This window comes from Muscardinus avellanarius, assembly GCF_963383645.1.
Source record: "Muscardinus avellanarius genome assembly, chromosome: 21".
In the NCBI taxonomy this organism is placed as follows: domain Eukaryota; kingdom Metazoa; phylum Chordata; class Mammalia; order Rodentia; family Gliridae; genus Muscardinus; species Muscardinus avellanarius.
This window is the reverse complement of record NC_137807.1, coordinates 4,880,248-4,899,940: the sequence shown is the minus strand read 5'-3', so window position 1 is coordinate 4,899,940 and position 19,693 is coordinate 4,880,248. Positions and strand designations below refer to the sequence as shown.

Here is a 19,693-nt window from a genome sequence, read left to right as displayed (position 1 = left end):
AGTTCTTGGTTTTCACAAGATGGCAGCTCCAGGCTTGAGTTTTTAAAATCGCAGTCTCTACAGAAAGAATTTCTTCTTTCTGTTTATCCAAAATAAGGTCTGTTCTTACTTAGCTCTGAGGAGCTTGGATCAGGGTGTTTTACCCTAGGGACTGGAAACCCCTTTATTGTAAGGAGCGTGTGTGCGTGCGTGCGTGCGTGCGTGCGTGCGTGCGTGCGTGTGTGGTGTTGCGGATTAAACCCAGGGTTATTCTACCTCAGGGCTACACCTCCAGCCCTATATGTTTGGTTTTTTTTTTTTTTTTCTTTGTTTGCAGGGTCTCACTAAGTAGCTGAGGCTGGCCTGGAACCTATGATCCTTGTCTCAGCCTCTCAAGTACTGGGATGACCGGTGTGCAACACCATACCTAGCATCCTATGAGTTTTAAAACATAGGAGACAGAGCACCCAAGTAGAGATGTCAAGAGTAGTCTCTGAAAGTAGTGCGATTCTCAGCAACCTAGCAAGACCCTGTTCAATAAAAAAGGGCTGGGGTGGAGCTCTGAGGTGGAACAATCCTGGGTTCTAGGTCAAATGTACAAGCACTGGGTTCAATCTCCAACACCATACATATGAACGCATACAAAACACAATTGTTTTTCTAAGCTTGGCGCGGTGGCGCACACTTGTAATCCCAGTACTTGGGGACTGAGACAGGAGGATCGCAGGTTCGAGGCCAGCCTCAGCTACCTAGTATGGCCCTCTGCAACTTAGACCCTGTTTCCAAATTAAAACAAAACAAAACAAAAAACAGGGCCAGGGGTATAGTTCGGAGGTAGAATGCTCCTGGGTTCAATCCCTAGTATGGAAAGAGAGAGGGGAAAAAAAAGCTTCATGTGACTTTGGCTTGGCTTGGGCCCAACAATATAAGACCTGATTCAGTTCCATGAGTCGGCTGCTTTTATTTTTTTCAACTTCAGTTTTCTGCTTATACTTAGATTGTTTGCAGCCAGAGAAGACTAGTTGGGACGGCAACTTCCCGCAATAAAACTTATGACAACTCCTATATCCAAGGAGAGTCCCCGACCTGAGCGTGGTCTGAGCCTCGACTCTAGCCCGGGGCGTGAAGCTGGGCTGGGCCGAGGGGCGCCGCGCAGGGGCAACTGGGAAAAACCCAGGACACCAAAAAGCGGAACCAGCGGCCGGCGCCTCGGCCCTCACGTGACCCGGGGCAGGCGCTCGGAGCGTGACGCGCGGGCGGGGCAGAAAGGCCGTGACGTCACTCCCAAGTCAGCGCTTAGCGGAAGCCGGGGGACTCCTCCGGCCCGAAATAGGCGATCCCGGCAGCGGGTCGGCCGCCAGCCGGACTTCCGGGGCGGGACCGGAAGTCGACCTGCCGCCAGGCGGACTTCCGGGGCGGGACCGGAAGCGCGGGCCGGGCGGCCGGTCTCGCGAGAGCGCGGCGCGGCGCCTGCTGGGAGCGGCATGGAGGGCGCGGGCGAGCGGGCGCCGCTGCTCGGGGCGCGGCGGGCGTCGGCGGCGGCCTTCGCGGGCCGGCGCGCGGCCTGCGGGGCGGTGCTGCTGGCCGAGCTGCTGGAGCGCGCCGCCTTCTACGGCGTCACGTCCAACCTGGTGCTGTTCCTGAACGGCGCGCCGTTCAACTGGGAGGGCGCGCAGGCCAGCCAGGCGCTGCTGCTGTTCATGGGCCTCACCTACCTGGGCTCGCCCTTCGGCGGCTGGCTGGCCGACGCGCGGCTCGGCCGGGCGCGCGCCATCCTGCTCAGCCTGGCGCTCTACGCGCTGGGCATGCTGGCCTTCCCGCTGCTGGCCGCGCCCGGCCCGCGCGCCCTGCTCTGCGGCGCCCCGCGCCCGGCGCCCGTGCTCAACTGCTCGGCGCCCTACCCCAACGGCACGGCCGCCTGCCCCGCCGCCGCGCCGCGCCTCTGCGCGCCCGCCACCTTCGCGGGGCTGGCGCTCGTGGGCCTGGGCGTGGCCACCGTCAAGGCCAACATCACGCCCTTCGGCGCCGACCAGGTGAGCGCGCGCCCGCCGCCCCGCCCTCCGGCCCGGGGAGCCCGGAACGCGGGGCTAGGGAGGGTCCATCCCTAGAGTCGATGGGCTCACACCCAGCCCACCTGCAGCCGGCCCCCTGGACCGCGGGAGGAGGGAGGGGTTCCCGCTCGAAGGGAGAGTCCATCTGTAGTTCCGGTGGAGTCTCAGAGTCGGTGGGCTCACACCCAGCCCACCTGCAGCCGGCCGGGCCGGGTGCAGGTAGCGGGGGAGGTCCCCGCTCGATGGGAGCATCCTTCTGGTGCTGGTGGAATCCAAGAAGCTGATCTCGTCTGCGCCCTGCATCTGGCCCGATGGCCTGCGGAAGCCGGGGCAGCCCTCACCTGATGGGCGTGCCCTCTCTAGTGCTGGCGGAATCCGAAAGCAGGTCTCCCCTGCACCTGGTTCTGAAGGCCTGCAGAAGCCGGGGAAGACCCCGCCCGTCGGGCGCATCCCTCTAGGGCTGATGGAGCCTGCCCCCCTGCATCTGGTCCAAGTGGATGCCATTGGAGGAAGAGGAGCCCCCCCCCCCCCGGAGGACCTGGCTGGGGGAGGAAGGCTTCTAGCAGACAGGTTTTGAAAAGCAGCCCAGACAGTGTGATGGGGGCCTGGGTCTGAAGTGGGGGATAGGGTGCCATTGAAAGATTAGGGATGCCGGGTGTGGTGGCCCCTGCTTGTCATCCCAGCATTTGTAAGGCTGAGACTGGAGGATCGCGGTTCACGGACAGCCTCAGCTACATAGTGAGGCCCTCCGCAGCTGAGTGAGACCCTGTTTCAAAAAAATAAAGAATAAAAATAGAGCAGGGGGTGTAGCTCGGAGGTAGAATGCCCCTGGGTTCCATCCTCATTACCTCAAAAAAAAAAAAAAAATTAGGGACATAGAGGCAGGCAAGGTGGCACATGTCTGAGATTCCAGGACTTGGGAGGCTGAGACTGGAGGATCGCAGGTTCAAAGCCAGCCTCCACAGCTTAGCAGTTGTGTGTCCTGTGGTCAAGTCTGTCTCACAGGGAGTGGGCGGCCCAGCGGTGCACAGAGCAGGCTCTGGACGCAGGCAGTCACACTCAGAGGCTAGTGCTCGTCAGTACACGGTAGAGGTGTATTGAAGGGTGGATGCATGATCCTGTAGCGTTTATCTTGAAGGAGTCGACAGAATATGCACTCTGTTGATTGTTTTTAAATGTGGCTCTTAAAAGGAGAGCCTTGCTTTTTACTTGTCTTTTACAAGTTACCAGGCCTGAAGAAGGGCCACTCTGCACTCTGGAAAGAAGAAAACTGGGCAGGCGTGGCGGCAGGTGCAAGGCATGCTGGGATTGGCCTGCCTGCTGTTTGGAGCCCTGCTCCTTGGGCCCTGGGCCGATGTGACTGGCCACATGTTAGATGACAGTGCATCATGGGCACGGGAAGGCCGGGGTAGGCAGAGCACAAGCCGAGCCATGGCTGTCAGCAGCGCCTGGGAAGGGCCAGCAGTGCCGGGAGTGAGGCAGGCCAGGTGCTGGTGGTCTCCCAGCCCAGAGTGAGCTAGAGACCGGTGGCATACTTTTCAAGGGTAAATTTATGGTTATGTAAGTGAAATCTCCATAAACATATCTAGTGGAAGTTAGCACCTTGTGGCAGAGTGCCTGCTCTGGACAGGTCTTGGGGTTTGGAGAGCCCAGTGGGAAGGCGGGAAGCCCGCCCGGCTGTTCTCCAGCACAGGGCGAGTTGGCTTGCTGCGGCCCCCTCTTAGAGGAGATCTGCTTACTTTTTATGCCTCTCTATCCAACCTCTCTCTCCTTTCTTCTCCTTGATACTGGGGATTGAACCCAGGAACATTCTACCTTTGAATTTCAGCAGTAGCCCTTTTAAAAAAATATTATTATTTTGAAACAGGGTTTCCCTAAGTTGCTGAGGCTGGCCTTGAACCTGTGATCCTCCTTGACCTCCCAGTTACTGGGATTACAGGCATGTGCCGCCATGTCTGGCTCACGATTGTTAATTTTTTTTTCTTGTGGTACTCGGGGTGGAACCCAGGGGCTTTCTAACTCCGGGCTACACTCCCAGACCTGTTTTATATTTTATTTGGAAACAGGGTCTCACTAAGTAGCTGAGGCTGGCTTCGAGCTTGTGTGATCCTCCTGTCTCAGCCTCCCAAGTACTGGGATTACAAATGTGTGCCACGACGCACAGCAGGATTGTTAATTCTCGATGGATGGATCCATTATTTGAAATAGTGATCTGAAAGAGGAACCTGTACACACAGATAGAAAAATTTAAAGAGAAAAAGCAAAACAAGACATGAATGTTCTTTTCTGGAGAGAACGATGGTACTTGACCATTTTAAGGAAGTTTTCCAGCTACTTAAGTTGCTGTGCTGAATTCTCTCCTCTTAGTTTCACTTCTCCAGACAGATTTCGGCAGTGTCTTCTGACCAGATTTCAGCCGTGTCTTCTGACCGGTCATGTGGAAAGCCTGTTTGCCTTGGCCAGGCCGGAGGCAGCTGCTGACTCGCCTTCACGCGGCGGGGAGGAAGTGGAGCTGCGGCAGGCAGCGTGCGCTCACGATAGCAGCCAGCTTCCCGTCGGCTACAGGAACGGCTGGGCTGTGGTTACGCAGGTCCTGGGGATGGTGTTCAGTTGATAGCGTAATTTAGCGCAGCTGAAGTAAGCTGACGCAGAGGCCATGCAGGAAATGAGGGTGCGTGGAGTCTTGCGGTGAGGAGTCCACGGGCCCTTTGAACGTTCCTGTTCTTGCCTCGTTGGTGATATGTCTACGGTGTGGGCAGATGTCTGCAAGTCCCGGGGGTGATGGAAAGGCCGGGCACATTTCATTAACGTGGACACTATGTCTCGACTAGCCTTAGATGGTCTGCTGCTCTCTTCCCTTTTTACGTTTGTTCAGCAGTTAAAACACACATGTGGCTTCTCGTTCCCTGCTCACATTTTTCCTTTTTTTGGTTTGTCTTGAGTGTAGATGAGTTTTACGCCCACCGTTGCAGAGCATTTAAAGTCACAGAAGGCATCGTGTTCCGGATATAAGAAACGCTCAGAGCACACTATTCAGTAGTGATGCTTGCATTCGGTTTAGGGTCTCGGTTCAGTACTGAAGTGGAAAGGAGAAGAGTTTAAACTCTTGAGAATGTGTGGTTCATATAAAGCTTGGGGTTTTGCAGGCTGTGGTGGTGCCTGCTTATAATAATCTCGGGACTTGGGAGGCTGAGACAGGAGGATCATGTGTTCAAGGCCAGCCTCAGCAACTTAGTGAGACCCTGTTTCCAAAAAGAAAAAAAGAAAAGTAGTGAGTGTGGGAGGTGTAGCTCAGAGGTAGAATGCCCCAGGTTTAATCCACAGTACCACAAAACAAACAAACAAACTTGGGTTTTAATTTGAGATGCTTATAACCATATAATTCAAACATTTTACCTGACAATATGCATGCCTCGTCATTTGGGCTGAAGCGGGGCATGGTGGCACACACCTACAATCCTAGTGCTGAGGAGGGTCACCACCTCATTGCCAGCCTCAGCAGCTTGGTGAACCTTGCTTCAAAATAAAAAGGGCTGGGGGCATGGGTCAGAGGCGGAGTGCCCCTGGGTTCAAACACCAGGACCCCTGCCCAGTTTTTATGAAGTGCACCTAATTTTGACTATATATTTTACATCCCGACTTTAATCCTAGAAAACAACTTAAACTACTATATCAGATAATACGCGTGCCAAAAAGATGCTTATTACATGATATACCTGGTTGTTTCAGCCACATTTAAATCTTAGTGGGAAGAAGAGATTGCTCTGTGGATCAGGGTCCAGGTCTGTTGTAAAACAGGAATTTTCTGCTTTTCCTACTCATTGATTTAAGGACAAGACAGTGGTTGGGTGTTGATGCAACCTTGTAATTAGCACTTGAGAGGCTGAGACTGGAGGCCGCAGGTTTGAGGCTAGACTCAGCCGCTTAGCAAGACCCTGGGCCAGTGTTAAAATAGTAAAGATGCAAGTATGTGGCTGTGGCACGATGTACAGTATGATGTGAGACTATAATGCACCAATAAAAGTGCATTATAAAAAACCAAGAAGAAGAAGAAGGGTGAGTGGTGGAATGCTCCTGTCACCCCATAGATCTGTGATGCAGTGAGACGCGTTAGCGCTGGCCTTGGCCGGGACTGTGGACAGCGCTCATTCCCGCAGCGTCCACCGGATGTAAAAGGCCAGGTGCCCCCGAGGGGGCTTGCCGGGCGTCTGCTGGGCCTCGCGTGCCTCCTGGGCGCTCCCCGGGAGGGAGGGAAGGAGGGAGGGCTTCTTGAGCCCTTTGAAGATGATCTTGGACAACACGGTGCAGCCCTGTCTCGAACAGGACGACCGAGCGCCTCTGGTGTCCCTAGGTCAGAGACCGCGGCCCTGAGGCCACGCGCAGGTTCTTCAACTGGTTCTACTGGAGCATTAACCTGGGGGCCATCCTCTCGCTGGGAGGCATCGCCTACGTGCAGCAGAACGTGAGCTTTTTCGTGGGGTACCTGATCCCCGCGGTCTGCGTGGCTGTGGCCTTTCTGATCTTCCTGTGCGGCCAGAGCGCCTTCATCACCAAGCCCCCTGACGGCAGCGCCTTCACTGACGTCTTCAAGATACTGACGTACTCGTGCTGCGCCCGGCGGCGGAGACACACTCACCGGGGCAGCGGGTGAGTGTGCGCTTCTCGTGGGTGGGGGGCTCCCCTCGGGAGGCGGGCCGCCGAGGCCTGTGTGGACCGTCCACGCCTGAGCAGGGAGTGCGGGGCTGCCCTGCGGTCAGGGGGACGCTCCCCGCCGTGAGCGGCGGATCATAAAGGGGTTGGCCAAGGGCCTAGAGGAGACAGTACACGTTTCTGTTTGGTGTTTTATTTCAACACACTTTGAGATACCGTTATCGAGAAGCCAAGCCATTGCCTACTTAGTTGGTGCCATCTTTCAGAAGCAAAGTGCGTGGTCTGTCATGTCCACTCGGGCTCCTGGTCCAGGGTCACGCAGTCACGCAGACGGAGGGCACGGTAGCAGGATTTGGAGGTGTGCTTGAGAGTGTGAGACTGACCCAGCTCTGGTAGAGAGTCCCATGAACTGAACTCTTAAAACAGAAGGGCCTGTGTCCTGGGAGCCTCGCCATGTCCCCAGAAGACTGACAGATGGTCCTGTATATGCAGTCTGATAAGGAGAATCCCAGAACTTAGCCTGAGAACAGACCTCAGACATCTCTGTGCTGTGGCTTCGGAGAGCTCACCTCTTCTGTCTGTTTCTGTGGTGTGGGCCTAGCTCAAGCGCTGTGACCGGCAGTGGCCCAGGTGCAGCCATGAGCCTGGGGACCATGCCCGTCGGCCTAGGAGGTCCTGGCAGTCTCTGAGGCAGAGCTGCGCATGCATCTTGGGGCGTCAGCGCCGCATCCTCAGGCCTGACGGCTCTTCTGCCGGGGGGTCCTGCAGGCCCACTGCCCTGTCCTCGGAGCCAGGGTGACCGCCGAGGGCCCTGCGCCGATGTAGCCCCTGCGGCCAGCCCTTGTGGTGGGCGCCCTGTCTCTGAGCGCTTCTGGGCCCCTCCCATGGCGTCTGACAGGCTCGCCCTCCTGGTGGTTCAAGACGTGCAGTGGTAGGACACACTGCAGAGGGTTTAGGAGTCCGTCTCTGCTCGGCAGCAGGCACTAACATTCTGCCCACGACGCCGCTGGATGAGAGTGTTGTTGGACGTTTGTTCTGTAGCTCCTCGGGCACGCCACGTCTTTCAGGAGCCCGAAGCCTCGGTGCGCTGGTGTTCCCTGGCGGTCTGCTGTACAAGCGAGCAGGGGCTTCCATCTCCACACAGATGGTGTGGGACGAGGCTGGAGGGCTGCTTGCGTTTAGACAGATGGGGTGGGAGCTGCTTGCGTTTAGGAGACTCCTCTCTTGAAGCTTGTTTTGGAGGTTGCCTGGGGCAGAAGTGAAGGGACGTCGACGGCGTGAAGAGCCGGCAGCTGTCCTACACGTGGCCGCCTGTGCGGCCTGGGCCAGGACCTCGCCAGGCCTCCTTTCCGCCCCGTGGAGGTGGTGCGCTGCCAGCACCCTTCTGCTGTGGCGAGGTGGGCAGCTCTGCCCAGCCCACGGGTGGCCTTCAGGAGTCCCGGGGGCACGCCGTGCGGCCTTCCTCATCTCAGCACCTCGGCTGTGGTCCTGGCCGGCCCGTTTTGGAGATGTGGAACCTGATGTCAAGTGAGACTGGAAGGCCCGAGTCGGCCTTGCCACGTGGAGCTGGACGGCTGAGGCCTAGCCGCTGGGTTGAGGGCTCTGCTCTGCCCTGAGGCGGCAGGCACGGAGCGAGGTTCAGACCTGCAGCTCTAGTATTGCTACGACTGGGAAAGCGGCCGCGGAGACTGCAGGGTGGGTTGCTGCTGCGCACCAGGCGTCTCTGAAGAGCTAGAGAGGTGGGAAGTCCGGGCCTGGCGGGTGCTCCAGGACTGGAGTTCCCTGTTGGAACAAGAGCAGCGACTTGGAGAACTTAACATGTTTCCAAGTACGAACGTGAATAATGTCTTTGCAGTTTAGAGGTTCTCTTTTAGTGCCCCCAGTGCTTCCCCACTAGACTCCGTTCCTAAGGGCAGGAACAGTGCTTTGTCCTCGGTCTCCAGAGCACAGCGGGGCCGCGCTGGCAGGTGGCAGTGCTCGGCGGGCCCTGCTGAGCTCACCATCACCAGGTCACGGTGCTGGGCTTCCTGACTTCTGCACTCTGAGTGTGCAGGCTGAAGGTGTCCGCTTTCCTAGCGCAGCGCTGAGCAGCCGCCCTCCGAGCGTGTCCTGCCCCTGGCTGGCCCTCCTGGGGCGTGTCCAGCCAGTGAGTGAGGAGTTAGGGCAGACGTGTGTGAGCAGGACTCCTGCCCCAAACCTGAATTGTTACCAAATAATTGATTGCGGGGGGGCGGGGGAAGAAAACTAATTGTCCGTTTTGTTCCCAAAGTGAAGGTGTTGGCGTCTTTCCGCAGTCCTCTAAACACAGTCTGTTTGATTCATGTAAGATGTCCTGCGGAGGGCCGTTCGCGGAAGACCAGGTGGAGGACGTGAAAGCTCTGGTCAAGATCGTACCCGTGTTCTTGGCTCTGACGCCCTACTGGACGGTGTATTTCCAAGTGAGTGGCGGCGGCCGCGCCTGGGACCTGTCTTGTGGCCGTGGGCTCCCTTGTCTGCCTGGACACGGTGGAGGCTCTTCTAGAGGAAGCCGTGCCGCGGCCTCTGGTTCCCGGCCCTGCACTAACTCAGTTGCCATTCAGAGTACCAGTGGCTCTTTTCCAGAGGTGGAGACCTGCCAGCTGGCTTGTCATCTCTAAGCAGCGGGGTCGCTGTGCTGCCCCGCACGGATGGGGGCGCCGCGGTCTCTGAGCGGCAAGCCTGTTCACGCGTAACAACCGCTGTCTGTGCCTAGATGCAGACCACATATGTACTGCAGAGTCTTCACCTGAAGATCCCAGAAATCTCAAGTATCACGACCACCCCGCACACGGTAAGGATGCCGGGCCCCCGCCACGGCCGGGGTGTAGGGTGGACAGACCCCCACCGTGGAGGCGCCTTCCGCTGCAGCAGCCCCTGAAGCCGGCCCTCCCCGGCCATGGCACGCGTCTTCCTGTTGCTCTCCGCTCGCAGATTAAGTTGACTCCTGCCAATTAAGTGCTAGTTAGTGTTTTACCTGACTTCTTCCCCAGAGCATAGCAGAAAAGGCACAGATGGTTGCAGAAGCCAGCCTCCGGTCCTGGGGTCTGGGCGCGCTGCTCCCCAGGGACGCCCGGGGTGTGGCCTGGCTGCTTCGTCCGGGGGAGCCGAGGCCTGAGCACCACCTGCTCTGATCTCGCAGTTCCCGGCAGCCTGGCTCACCATGTTCGACGCCGTGCTCATCCTCCTGCTCATCCCGCTCAAGGACAAGCTGGTGGACCCCGTGCTGCGGAGACACGGCCTGCTGCCCTCGTCCCTGAAGAGGATTGCCGTGGGGATGTTCTTCGTGATGTGCTCGGCCTTTGCTGCGGGTGAGCGCTCTGCCGTGCCTGCCTGGCCCCAGGCCTCCTCCAGCCCAAAGAGTGTGTGTGTTCGCTTTGGGAGCTGTGAAGCTGTAGCGGTGCTCAGGGCTCCTTGGGGCGGTGTGCCTGCTGGAGCGGGTGCAGAGCAGCTGCTTGGAAGCTGCGGTGCTCCGCGTGTCAGCCCGGGCAGTCGCCTGCCCCTGAGCCCAGCCCGGGTCTACCAGAGGCGTCACAGGCCCACAGACCTTTTCCATTTTTATATAAAATGTGTGTATCTTTCCAGGGAGGAAGGTCCTATCAGATTGTTACAGACTCTTGGATGGTACCCCCCGTCCAGTAAAAACACCTCTCGAGAACTAGCCCTCAGTAGAGTACCTGTGCCAGTGCGGGATTCTCCCAAGACCCTGCCCCTCCCCTGCTTGGCTCATAAGGCCGAGGTCTTGCTGTCTTTTTTATTTTGCTTCAGATTTCTGGAAGTTACTGAGCCATAAAATACCTTAGTTATCTAAGAGGAGAAGCTGGTACCCCTGAGTTGACGGTGTGCACCTGCAGTTGCGGGTCTAGAGTTGAGTGCTGCTGGGAAGGGGTTTCAGCCCCTCCCTCCAGCCGCCCAGGCCCACCAGTGGACAGTCACTGAGCAGCTTCGGAGGGACTCGCCCCTGGGCTCTGGAAATCCACGTGCTAGAAGGTGGACGTTTAGATGACCACTGCATTGCCTCCCGGTCAGCTAGATCATTAGGTGGGGCCTGTCTGGCTGAGGCTTTCCTGTGCGACCTCGACCTCTTTACAACCCTGTCTCCCTCCAGAGTGGTGGCTCTCAGGCCAGCATGGCCCAGCTGCCAGGCAGGGACAGCTGTCCTGCCTGCCCGGGCTCAGCTTGGCTCCGCGGCGCCCCTGCTCCCAGGGTGGGCACCCTCTCTGCCCTCAGGCCACAGTGGCCAGAGGTCCAGGGAGGGCTCCTGCTCCAGGGAGAGCAGGCATCCCCCATCTCCCGGGCATCTTCTAGGCTCCAGCTGACTCCTATCTTCCATCTCCTCTTTGGGTTTCATTGATGGCTGAGGCTGAGAGCAGCGTGGACGGCCCCAAGGTCCCCGAACTTGTGTGGCCCCGGCAGGCCGCCTGCACTCTGCCCGCCTCTCACCCACCTGCATCCTATACATTTTTATTTTATTTTTGTATTTTTGTAGTGCTGGGGATGGAATCCAGGGGCACTCTACCTCTGAGCTATGTCCACAGCCCTATTTTATTCTTTATTTTGAAACCGGGTCTCACTAAGTTGTGGAGGGCCTCACCAAGTAGCTGAGGCTGTCCGTAAACCGTGGTCTTCCCGTCTCAGCCTCCCAAGCACTGGGATTACAAGCCTGCGCCACCACGCCCGGCTTCATCCTCTACATTTTTAAACGAGTACTTTCCTGTATAAACATTGATTGAAGTTTCTTTAGTTCATTTGCAGTTAAATTCTTTTTGGGGAGGGGATTGAACCCAGGGGCATTCTACCACTAAGCTACACCCCCAGCTGCTTTCAAATTTTCTCGTGACTTGCCGTCGTCCTGATGCATGGCAGTAACAGCCTAGCGAGACCCCAGGCTCGCGAGAGCGGGAGTCCGCGGGACGGTGGCTCCCACCCGTGCGAGGAATTGGCCTTAGTAGTTGCCATAAGAATAACGATACAGCCATCCCCATGGGTCACTCGTTTGTAACTGTCGTGGCGAAACCATCCCAAAGTTTATTACCTCAGTTAAGTAGCACTACGACCCCGTAGTTGGGAGCACGATCCAGCATTCCTTCGCTCCTGTTTAAGACACAGAAGGATAGGCTTGAGCGGCCTAGCTTCTGAGGGTAAACTAACCCGGCGAGCGGCGTTCTGTGTGAGCCATGGCCCCGCTGCCCTACAGGAGGCGACGGCGGCAGGGCTGGGCTCGGGCCGCGGCTCCCACGAGGTACCAACAGCCACGCACTTCCCGGTCGCCGGTGTCTGGCCGCGAGCTTCTGGCTTGGCAGTTGACCGCAGATGTTCATACGGGCTCCCGGCCTGCTGTCGATTCTAGGAATCCTGGAGAGCAAGCGGCTGGGCCTGGTCAGAGAGAAGACCGTCAACCAGACCATCGGCAAGGTGGTCTACTACGCCGCAGACCTGCCCATCTGGTGGCAGGTGCCGCAGTACCTGCTGATCGGCATCAGCGAGATATTTGCCAGCATAGCAGGTGAGCGCGCTGGGGTCGGCCCGGCTTCCCGACCAGGAGTTGGGGTTTCGAAAACGGACCGGGAAGGAGATGCGGGGCTCTGGTGAGGTTCTCCTTGATGTAAGCACAGCATTCCCGGAGCATTTCCGCAGATGGCCACGACCTACCTCACGGGTGCCATGGGGAGGAGAGAAAGGAAAGTGTGTGAGCAGGCCTGCCTGCTGCCTGCCTGCAGAGGTCTGGCCCGTGCGGCTCCGTGCTCTGGGGGTGCAGCTCTGAAGGGGCACACGCCGCTGCGGGCCGCAGTATGTGTGGAGCACGTCACAGCAGGCGCTCTTCCATTTAGAACACACCGTGTGTCTTCAAGTCTAGTTACTCTTACTATTTTGTTCTTGTTGCTGGGAACTAACTGAGCCCAGAGGGGCTCTACCGCAGAGCGACAGCCCCAGCCCTGTTTATTCTGTTTTGAATAAATAGGGTGCTCAGTGGCTGAAGCTGGCCTTGAGCCTGCAGTCCTCGGGTCTCAGCCGCAAGTACCAGAATGATAGGCATGCACCACCATGCCTGGAAGGATCTGAAGTTTTAGGTGTATCTGCTGAAATTACTTTAAAAATACGTATGTGTGCTACTGGGGGTAGAACCCGGAGGCTTTCTACTTCTGGGCTACACTCCCAAACCTCTTTTGTATTTTATTTGGAAACAGGGTCTCACTAAGTTGCTGAGACCTTGCTAAGTAGCTGAGGCTGGCTTCAAAGCCGTGCGATCCTCCTGTCTCAGCCTCCCAAGTGTTGGGATTACAAGAGTGAGCCAGCACGCCCGCTCTAAAATTTTTTTTTTATTAAATTCAATTCTGGTTGGGCATAGTGGGCATGCCTGTAATCCCAGCAGTTTAGGAGGCTGAGGCATGAGGATTACAAGTTCAAGACCAGCCTCAGCAAAGCAAGATCCTGCCTCAAGAGTTAAGGCAGGGGGTGGGGGTGGAGGGTTAGTAGCGTGGTGGCACTAGCATTGTAAAGCCCTAGATTCAGCCCGCCCCCCCCCACACACACACAGCAATTAAAGTTAGCTACCCCGAAACCAGACGAGCTACATAAACTCCTATTACACAGAGAACATAAGGAAATGTTATTTCTTTAATAAACCCTTTCTGAAAGAAGCAAAGCGCGCTGCGGCACAGGCCTCCCTTGTGTTGCAGGTGGGCAGGAGCTCCGGCTCTGGCCTGTTCCTCCCGGCGCTGACCGCCTCGCTCGCTCTCCCTAGGTCTGGAGTTCGCCTACTCGGCCGCCCCCAAGTCCATGCAGAGCGCCGTGATGGGGCTGTTCTTCTTCTTCTCCGGCGTGGGCTCCTTCGTGGGCTCAGGCCTGTTGGCGCTGGTGTCCGTCAGAGCCATCGGCTGGATGAGCAGCCACACGGACTTCGGTGAGCGGGGCCTGCTCTGGGGCGCTGGGGCCTGCATCGCGTTGTCTCTAAGTGCTCAGATAGAAAGGGGAAGTTGAGCGTTGTTCGGCCCACGCAGCCATTCAGGAGTCTCACTTTCTAAAGAAGCCGAGAGGCTGCTTTGGAGGGCAAGCAGAAAGCGCTCGGCGGGCCTGGCTCTGCACCCATGTGCTCGCCCGGCTGCAGCCGCCCGGGGGCTGGGGCCACAGGCAGCCAGCGCTCAGTGGTCACCGCGCTCCTCCCTCCTGGGCCAGGCGAGGCCTGTCCAGGGTGCAGAGCCCTGGGCGTGGGTCGGGGCTGCCAGGGCTGGAGGCCGCAGGGTGTACTCTGGATTGCGGCTGCCGGCTGTGGTGAGAAGCCCCCGGCGGGTGCTGGCGACCCGCCTCCGCGTGCTGACCACCTCTCTCCTCCAGGCAACATCAACGGCTGCCATCTGAACTACTACTTCTTCCTCCTGGCCGCCATCCAAGGCGCCACCCTGCTGCTCTTCCTCGTCGTCTCTGTGAGGTACGACCACCAGAGATCCAGAGCGGACGGGGCCGCTGCCGGCGGGAGGACCTGACCTGGAGCCGCGCGCCTGGACCTCTACGTGACCGCGGGCCGCCTGCCCTCTTGCAGCCGTGGCTCAGCCTCCCTGCGGCCTGTCCTGCCACCCGGAGCAGGGGAGGGCCGGCTTCCGGCACGCCGCTTTCAGGGCTGTTCCCCTGCGCCTGTGTTTGCTCTTTGGCAGAACCTGTAGATGGAGGGCAGGTTTCTCCGTCGGCTCACAGCCGGGCAGCCGCCGCTGGCCTGACTCGGTGGGGAGGAGCAGAGGCTGCGCCTGGAGGCCCCTCCCGCCACGGGTCCGCTTCGCCATACTGCTGCTTCATAGGAGGGCGTCAGGACTGGGACCTCCGAGGTGCGAGGCACCAGGGCGCCAGGCAGAGCTCTCAGCCCTCGCTGTGCATTGGGGACGCGGAGGCTGGGGCTGCGGAGGGGGGCCGGCAGTAGGGCGCACGTGTGGGCGGAGCTAGTGAAACGGGCAGTAGCCGTTGGACTAGTTACTGGCGCCTCTGTATTAACACGTCTGGGGTCCTGAGTTTGTCGACTAAGCGATTTTGTGTTTGTTGCTGTATTTTTGTATAAATTCATTATATAAAAGCATCTCGAGTGTGAGACCCAGGCCGGCCCTGGAGTGATTTCTCTCATCTGCGTGCTGCTGGGCGAGGACCGTCCTGTTGGAGGCCTGGCGTTTCTCGGGCTGGGGACTGAGGAAGGTGTGGTGGCCGGCCGGCGCTGCTCCTGACACGCAGCCCTTTAATTTCCCTAGCAGAGCACTTGGGCCTCTTGTTAAAGTGCAGCTTTATATTTGGAGGAAGTAAGAAAGACACCGAACAAAAATAGCAAAGCCCCCACTCTTGATAGGGAGCATAGAAAAGCCACCGGGCGTCTGGCCAGGAGGAAGCAGGGCCGAGGCAGAGGGCTCTCACCGGCCACGTGTTCTCTGGGGCAGGAGGCGTGAGTCTACTTCAAGAAAGAAAAAGGGTTGAACCCTGCTCCAGGAGTTAGCCGCTCCGCAGATGCGCTGCTCACTAAGCCATTAGCCTGCGTCACCAAAACCGAGGTTTCCTTTATGGCGCAGCTGCCCCGGTGCTACGCTCAGGACGGACTCTGACGTGCCCTGGCCAGGGGGCCCGGCCGGGTCCCTAGCACCAGCATGACCCGGTCACCCTTGCCATTGGGAAGGGCATTGTCCCCAGACAGACACGTCCAGGCAGCAGCCAGGCAGAGCCACGTTTGGTCTCTGCCCGTTTCCTGGCAACGAGCTCTGGTGTCCTTGTAGATAGGGATGCTGGGAGAACCTTCTAACGCCTGACCTTTGACCTTGGCGATTCCTGGTGCTCCAGCACCTGTATCCTGGCGAGGCCGCTCTTGAGGTTCCTGCCAGCCCAGGACGGGCACAGACACGGTGAGAAGGGCAGGCAGCACGCGGCTGGGCAGAGGGGACCAGGCGAAGAAGCAAAGGGCACACCGGACACCAGAGACGGCCGGGAGGCCGGCTCTCCTGGGCTGACGCACTCTGCCTCACCTCGTGACGCTAATTGACTTCAGCACTGGGGTGGGACCAGGGGCGTTCTACCTCCGAGCTACACGCCAGCCCTGTTTTTTATTCTTCACTTTGAAACAGAGTTGTGAAGGGCCTCATTAAGTAGTAGCTGAGGCTGGCTGCGAACCTGCGCCATCCTCCTGTCTCAGCCTCCAGAATGCTGGGATTGGAAGCATATGCCACCACGCCCAGCAACACGTGAACATTTAAAAGTTCTCAGAAAAGGTGGTAATTCCCACGCTCGGGAGGCTGAGACGGGAGGATCATGCAGGTTCCAAGCCAGCCTCAGCTACTTAGTAAGGCTCTCAGCAACTTGGCGAGCCCCTGTTAAAGTATAAAATAGGTCTGGGAGTATAGCACAGAGTCCCCCTCCCCAGTACCACATGAAAAAAGAAAAAAATAGAAAAGGGAAGTGGAGGGGCGGTGCGACCGCCAGGACCTTGCGCTGCGGCCCCGCAGCAGAGGGCCAGGCCCAGAGCCAGGAGGGAACAGAGGTAGCCTCTCCAGAGCCCTCGCGGAGGCCTGGGCGTGGCCCTGTGCGCACAGACGGGCCCCTTGCAGTTTGTCCTCGAGAAGAGCAGGTCAGACAGGCTAGTGTGGGCCTCAATTCAGCACAGCTGGCGTCTTCCAGGGAAAGGAGCCAGCCCGGCATGGTGGCGCACTCCTGTAACTCAGGACTTGGCAGGCTGAGACAGGAAGGTCCCAGGTTCGCAGCCAGCCTCAGTCACCCATTGGGGCCCTGTTTAAAAACAAAAATACTAAAACTGAGCTAGAGGTGTAGCTCGGAGGTGGAATGCCCTGGGTAGGGTTAGAGGTGGACTTGTGGGTCCTGATGACCCCAGGGGCGCTGGGGCCTTGCACGCCAGCGGCTGGAGAGAAGGGGAGGTCCCCAGCCCCCTCGCTCAGGGGGTCCTGCTGGTACCTCCCCTCTGCCTTGAGGCCTCCAGACCCGGGGGAGAAGGAGCTGCTACCCTTTCAAGCTGCCGGCTCTGTCTGTGGCAACCACAAAACAGTCTGGCAGCTTCCCAGGGCTGATGCCACCGCGCCACAAATGCAGTGACGTAGAACCGGAAACTGCACTCCTCTGGTTCTGCGGGGCGGAGCCCCACGCCCGGCTCCCTGGGCCGAGGGCTCACCGCTGCCCCACCTCTGGAGAGTCCATGGCCCTGCCTCTGCCTCAGCGGCCTCCAGGACCGGAGCCCCGGGATTCCTCAGCTGGCCCCTCCCTTCCTGAGAAGGACCTCGTGACTACACGGGGTGCAGCGAGGCCAAGGAGCAGACTTCTTTCTCTGCGCAAAGAGGCGACTCATCCCTGGTCCCACAAGTCAGGAGAGCCCGCGGGCAAGCAGAGGCCCGAAGGTGAGGGCCTGGCGTGGTGTCACCAAGTCTGCAGTGACTCAATGTGCTCTCCCCATCAAAAACCCTGAAACCGCTCCCTCGGACCCAACAAAATTGAAATTTCATTGACAGATCCAGACATGAAGTTTTTTTAAATTTATTTTTTGTGGCACTGGGGATGGAACCCAGGTGCACTCTACCTCTAAGCTGCACCCCCAGCCCTATATATTTTTATTTTGAAACAGGGTCTCACTGAGTTGCGGAGGGCCTCGCTAAGTAGCTAAGGCTGGCTGCAAACTGTGATCCTCCTGTCTCAGCCTCTCGGGTATTGAGGTTACAAGTGTGCACCACCATACCTGGCTTCTGTTTTCTTTTTGTTTTGAAACGGGGTCTCAGTAGGTTGGTGAGAGTCTCACTCAGACCTGCAATCCTCCTGTCCCTGCCTCCCAAGTCCTGGAATCACAAGCATGTGTGCGCACTGCCACGCCTAGCTCGACATGCAATTTTATAGTTGATATTACTGCATAAACTCGCTTTATGATTAGAGATACGGACATGAACAAGAACATAGTCTTTTAGGAAACTAAATTAGGAGAGTGCAGATTCCCCGATCCCCAAACTGAAACCACAAAAGTCATCCGAGCTGAGCATGGTGGCATACACTTATAATCCTGGTACTTGGGAGGCTGAGCTAGGAGGATTACATCTTGAGGACAGCCTCAGCCATGTATGGAGACTCAGAAATCTAGTGAGACCCTATTTCTAAAATATAAATAAAAAATAGCTGGGCGTGATGTTGCACGCTTGTAATCCCAGCATTCGGGAGGCTGAGACAGGAGGATCTGGGTTTGCAACCAGCCTCAGCTACTTAGTGAGACCCTCTGGAACTTAGACCCTGTTTCAAAATAAAGAATAATAATTAAAAAAGATCTGGGGGTGTAGTTTGGAGGTAGAATACCCCTGGGTCCCATCTCTAGTACCGCAAAAAAAAAATTAAATACAAAATAAAGGAGCTGGGCATGGTGGCACACACTTGTAATCCCAGCATTTGGGAGGCTGAGACAGGAGGATTGCGGTTCGAGGACAGCCTCAAAGCTATTATTTAGTGAGCTCTTTGCAACTCGGGGAGACCCTGTTTCAAAATAAAAAATAGGGCTGGGGTGTAACTCAGAGTTAGAATGCCCCTGGGTCCCATTCCCAGTACCACAAAATAAATAAATAAACAATAAATAATAAAAAATAAAGGGCTGGTGTTTAGCTTGGAGGTAGAATGCCCCTGGGTTCACCCAGTGCCACACACACACACACACACACACAAAGTAAAAAGCCATCTACATGACCAGAATCAACTGAGTCCCCCCTCCCAGAAAACAACTGTACCCCGTGACCCTATTTTCTCTGATTTGTTTCTGGCCGAGGACTAGAATTTTTCTACGTCCTAATCAGCAGAGTCCGTGCCGGAAATGAGGGAGTTGCGGCAGGCCTGTGGCCTCCGTAGAGAGCGAAGCGCTTGCTGGGCTTCCTAGGGCACGTTATGGGGCACTTTTACCCACGCCGCCCCAGCTCATCCCTCCCGCCACACGGCGCGTCTGTACAGCTTCCGCGGCGCTCGCTGCAATTTCAAATCCGCCGGGGAGACGGGGAAGAGGAGCGGGGGCTGCCGCCAAGTGGTGTCTTTAAGGCTGACGTGTGCGGGGAGGAGGATTGCTCACCAGGGCCCTCCTGGGCTGGCGGCCTCCTGCCCAGAGTCTCCGCAGAGGAGGCAGGAAGACGGGGTGCCATGGGCCGAAGCAGAGGAGGCAGGAAGACCGGGTGCCATGGGCCGAAGAAGTGGGCGCAGAGGGAGCGAGGCCCCGTGGTGCCACGCGCCGCTCTGGCCAAGCGCATGGCCTGTGGACCCGGCCTGGCCACCAAGCCCACCACGCGGCGTCCCCACATCAGGAAGTCGGCGGGAAGGGACAATCGCTGCTGTCTTTCTCTCTTCTCCGCAAATTGGCTTGCCGCGGCCATTAAAACCCAAGTGCAAGCAGTCTCTCCAAGGAGCGGCTCTTGGCTCCAGCCTCTGGGGGCCCTGGACAGGGTCTCACCCCCGGGCGGCTCCTGTCCTCGTGGCCCGTCTCTGTTTTATCAGGAAGCATCATGTGTCACCCACGGGGAGCTCTCCTTTCCAAGGGCAAGCGGCCAGGCAGGGCGGGCGAGGTCAGCCCTCGGGTGGCCCCAGGGGCTGTGCCTAGGTGGGCATCTACAAGCAGACCCTTTGTGGTGGGCACTGAACTGGGAGAAGTTTGTTCTCCATTTTTTTTTTTTTTTTTTTTTGCAGCACTGGGGATAGAACCCAGGGGCATTCTACCTCTGAGCTGCACCCCCAGCCCAATATTTTATTCTTTCTTTCTTCCTTTCTTTCTTTCTTTCTTTCCCTTTCTTTCTTTCTTTCTTTCTTTCTTTCTTTCTTTCTTTCTTTCTTTCTTCCTTTTTTTCTTATTTATTTATTTTTGTACTGGGGGTGGAACCCAGGGACTTTTCTACCTCCAGGCTACACTCCCAGACCTATTTTATACTTTATTTGGAAAGAGGGTCTCATTAAGTTGCTGAGAGCCTCACTAAGTAGCCGAGACTGGGTTCGAACCTGTGCGATCCTCCTGTCTCAGCCTT

The 19,693-nt window shown here is 57.4% G+C and overlaps 1 protein-coding gene across 1 annotated transcript; it reads left to right on the top strand.

Moving 5' to 3' along the window:
- Positions 1-1,460: 1,460 nt before the first annotated feature.
- On the top strand, positions 1,461-14,179 carry SLC15A4 (solute carrier family 15 member 4; the record flags this gene model as incomplete). The annotated part of the gene is made up of 8 exons (XM_080717608.1): positions 1,461-2,012; positions 6,382-6,677; positions 8,950-9,118; positions 9,412-9,489; positions 9,838-10,006; positions 12,046-12,201; positions 13,441-13,599; positions 14,031-14,179. The coding sequence occupies exons 1-8, from the start codon at positions 1,464-1,466 to the stop codon at positions 14,177-14,179; spliced, it is 1,725 nt and encodes a 574-aa protein (XP_080573734.1). The 5' UTR covers positions 1,461-1,463.
- Between the last annotated feature and the right edge of the window lie 5,514 nt (positions 14,180-19,693).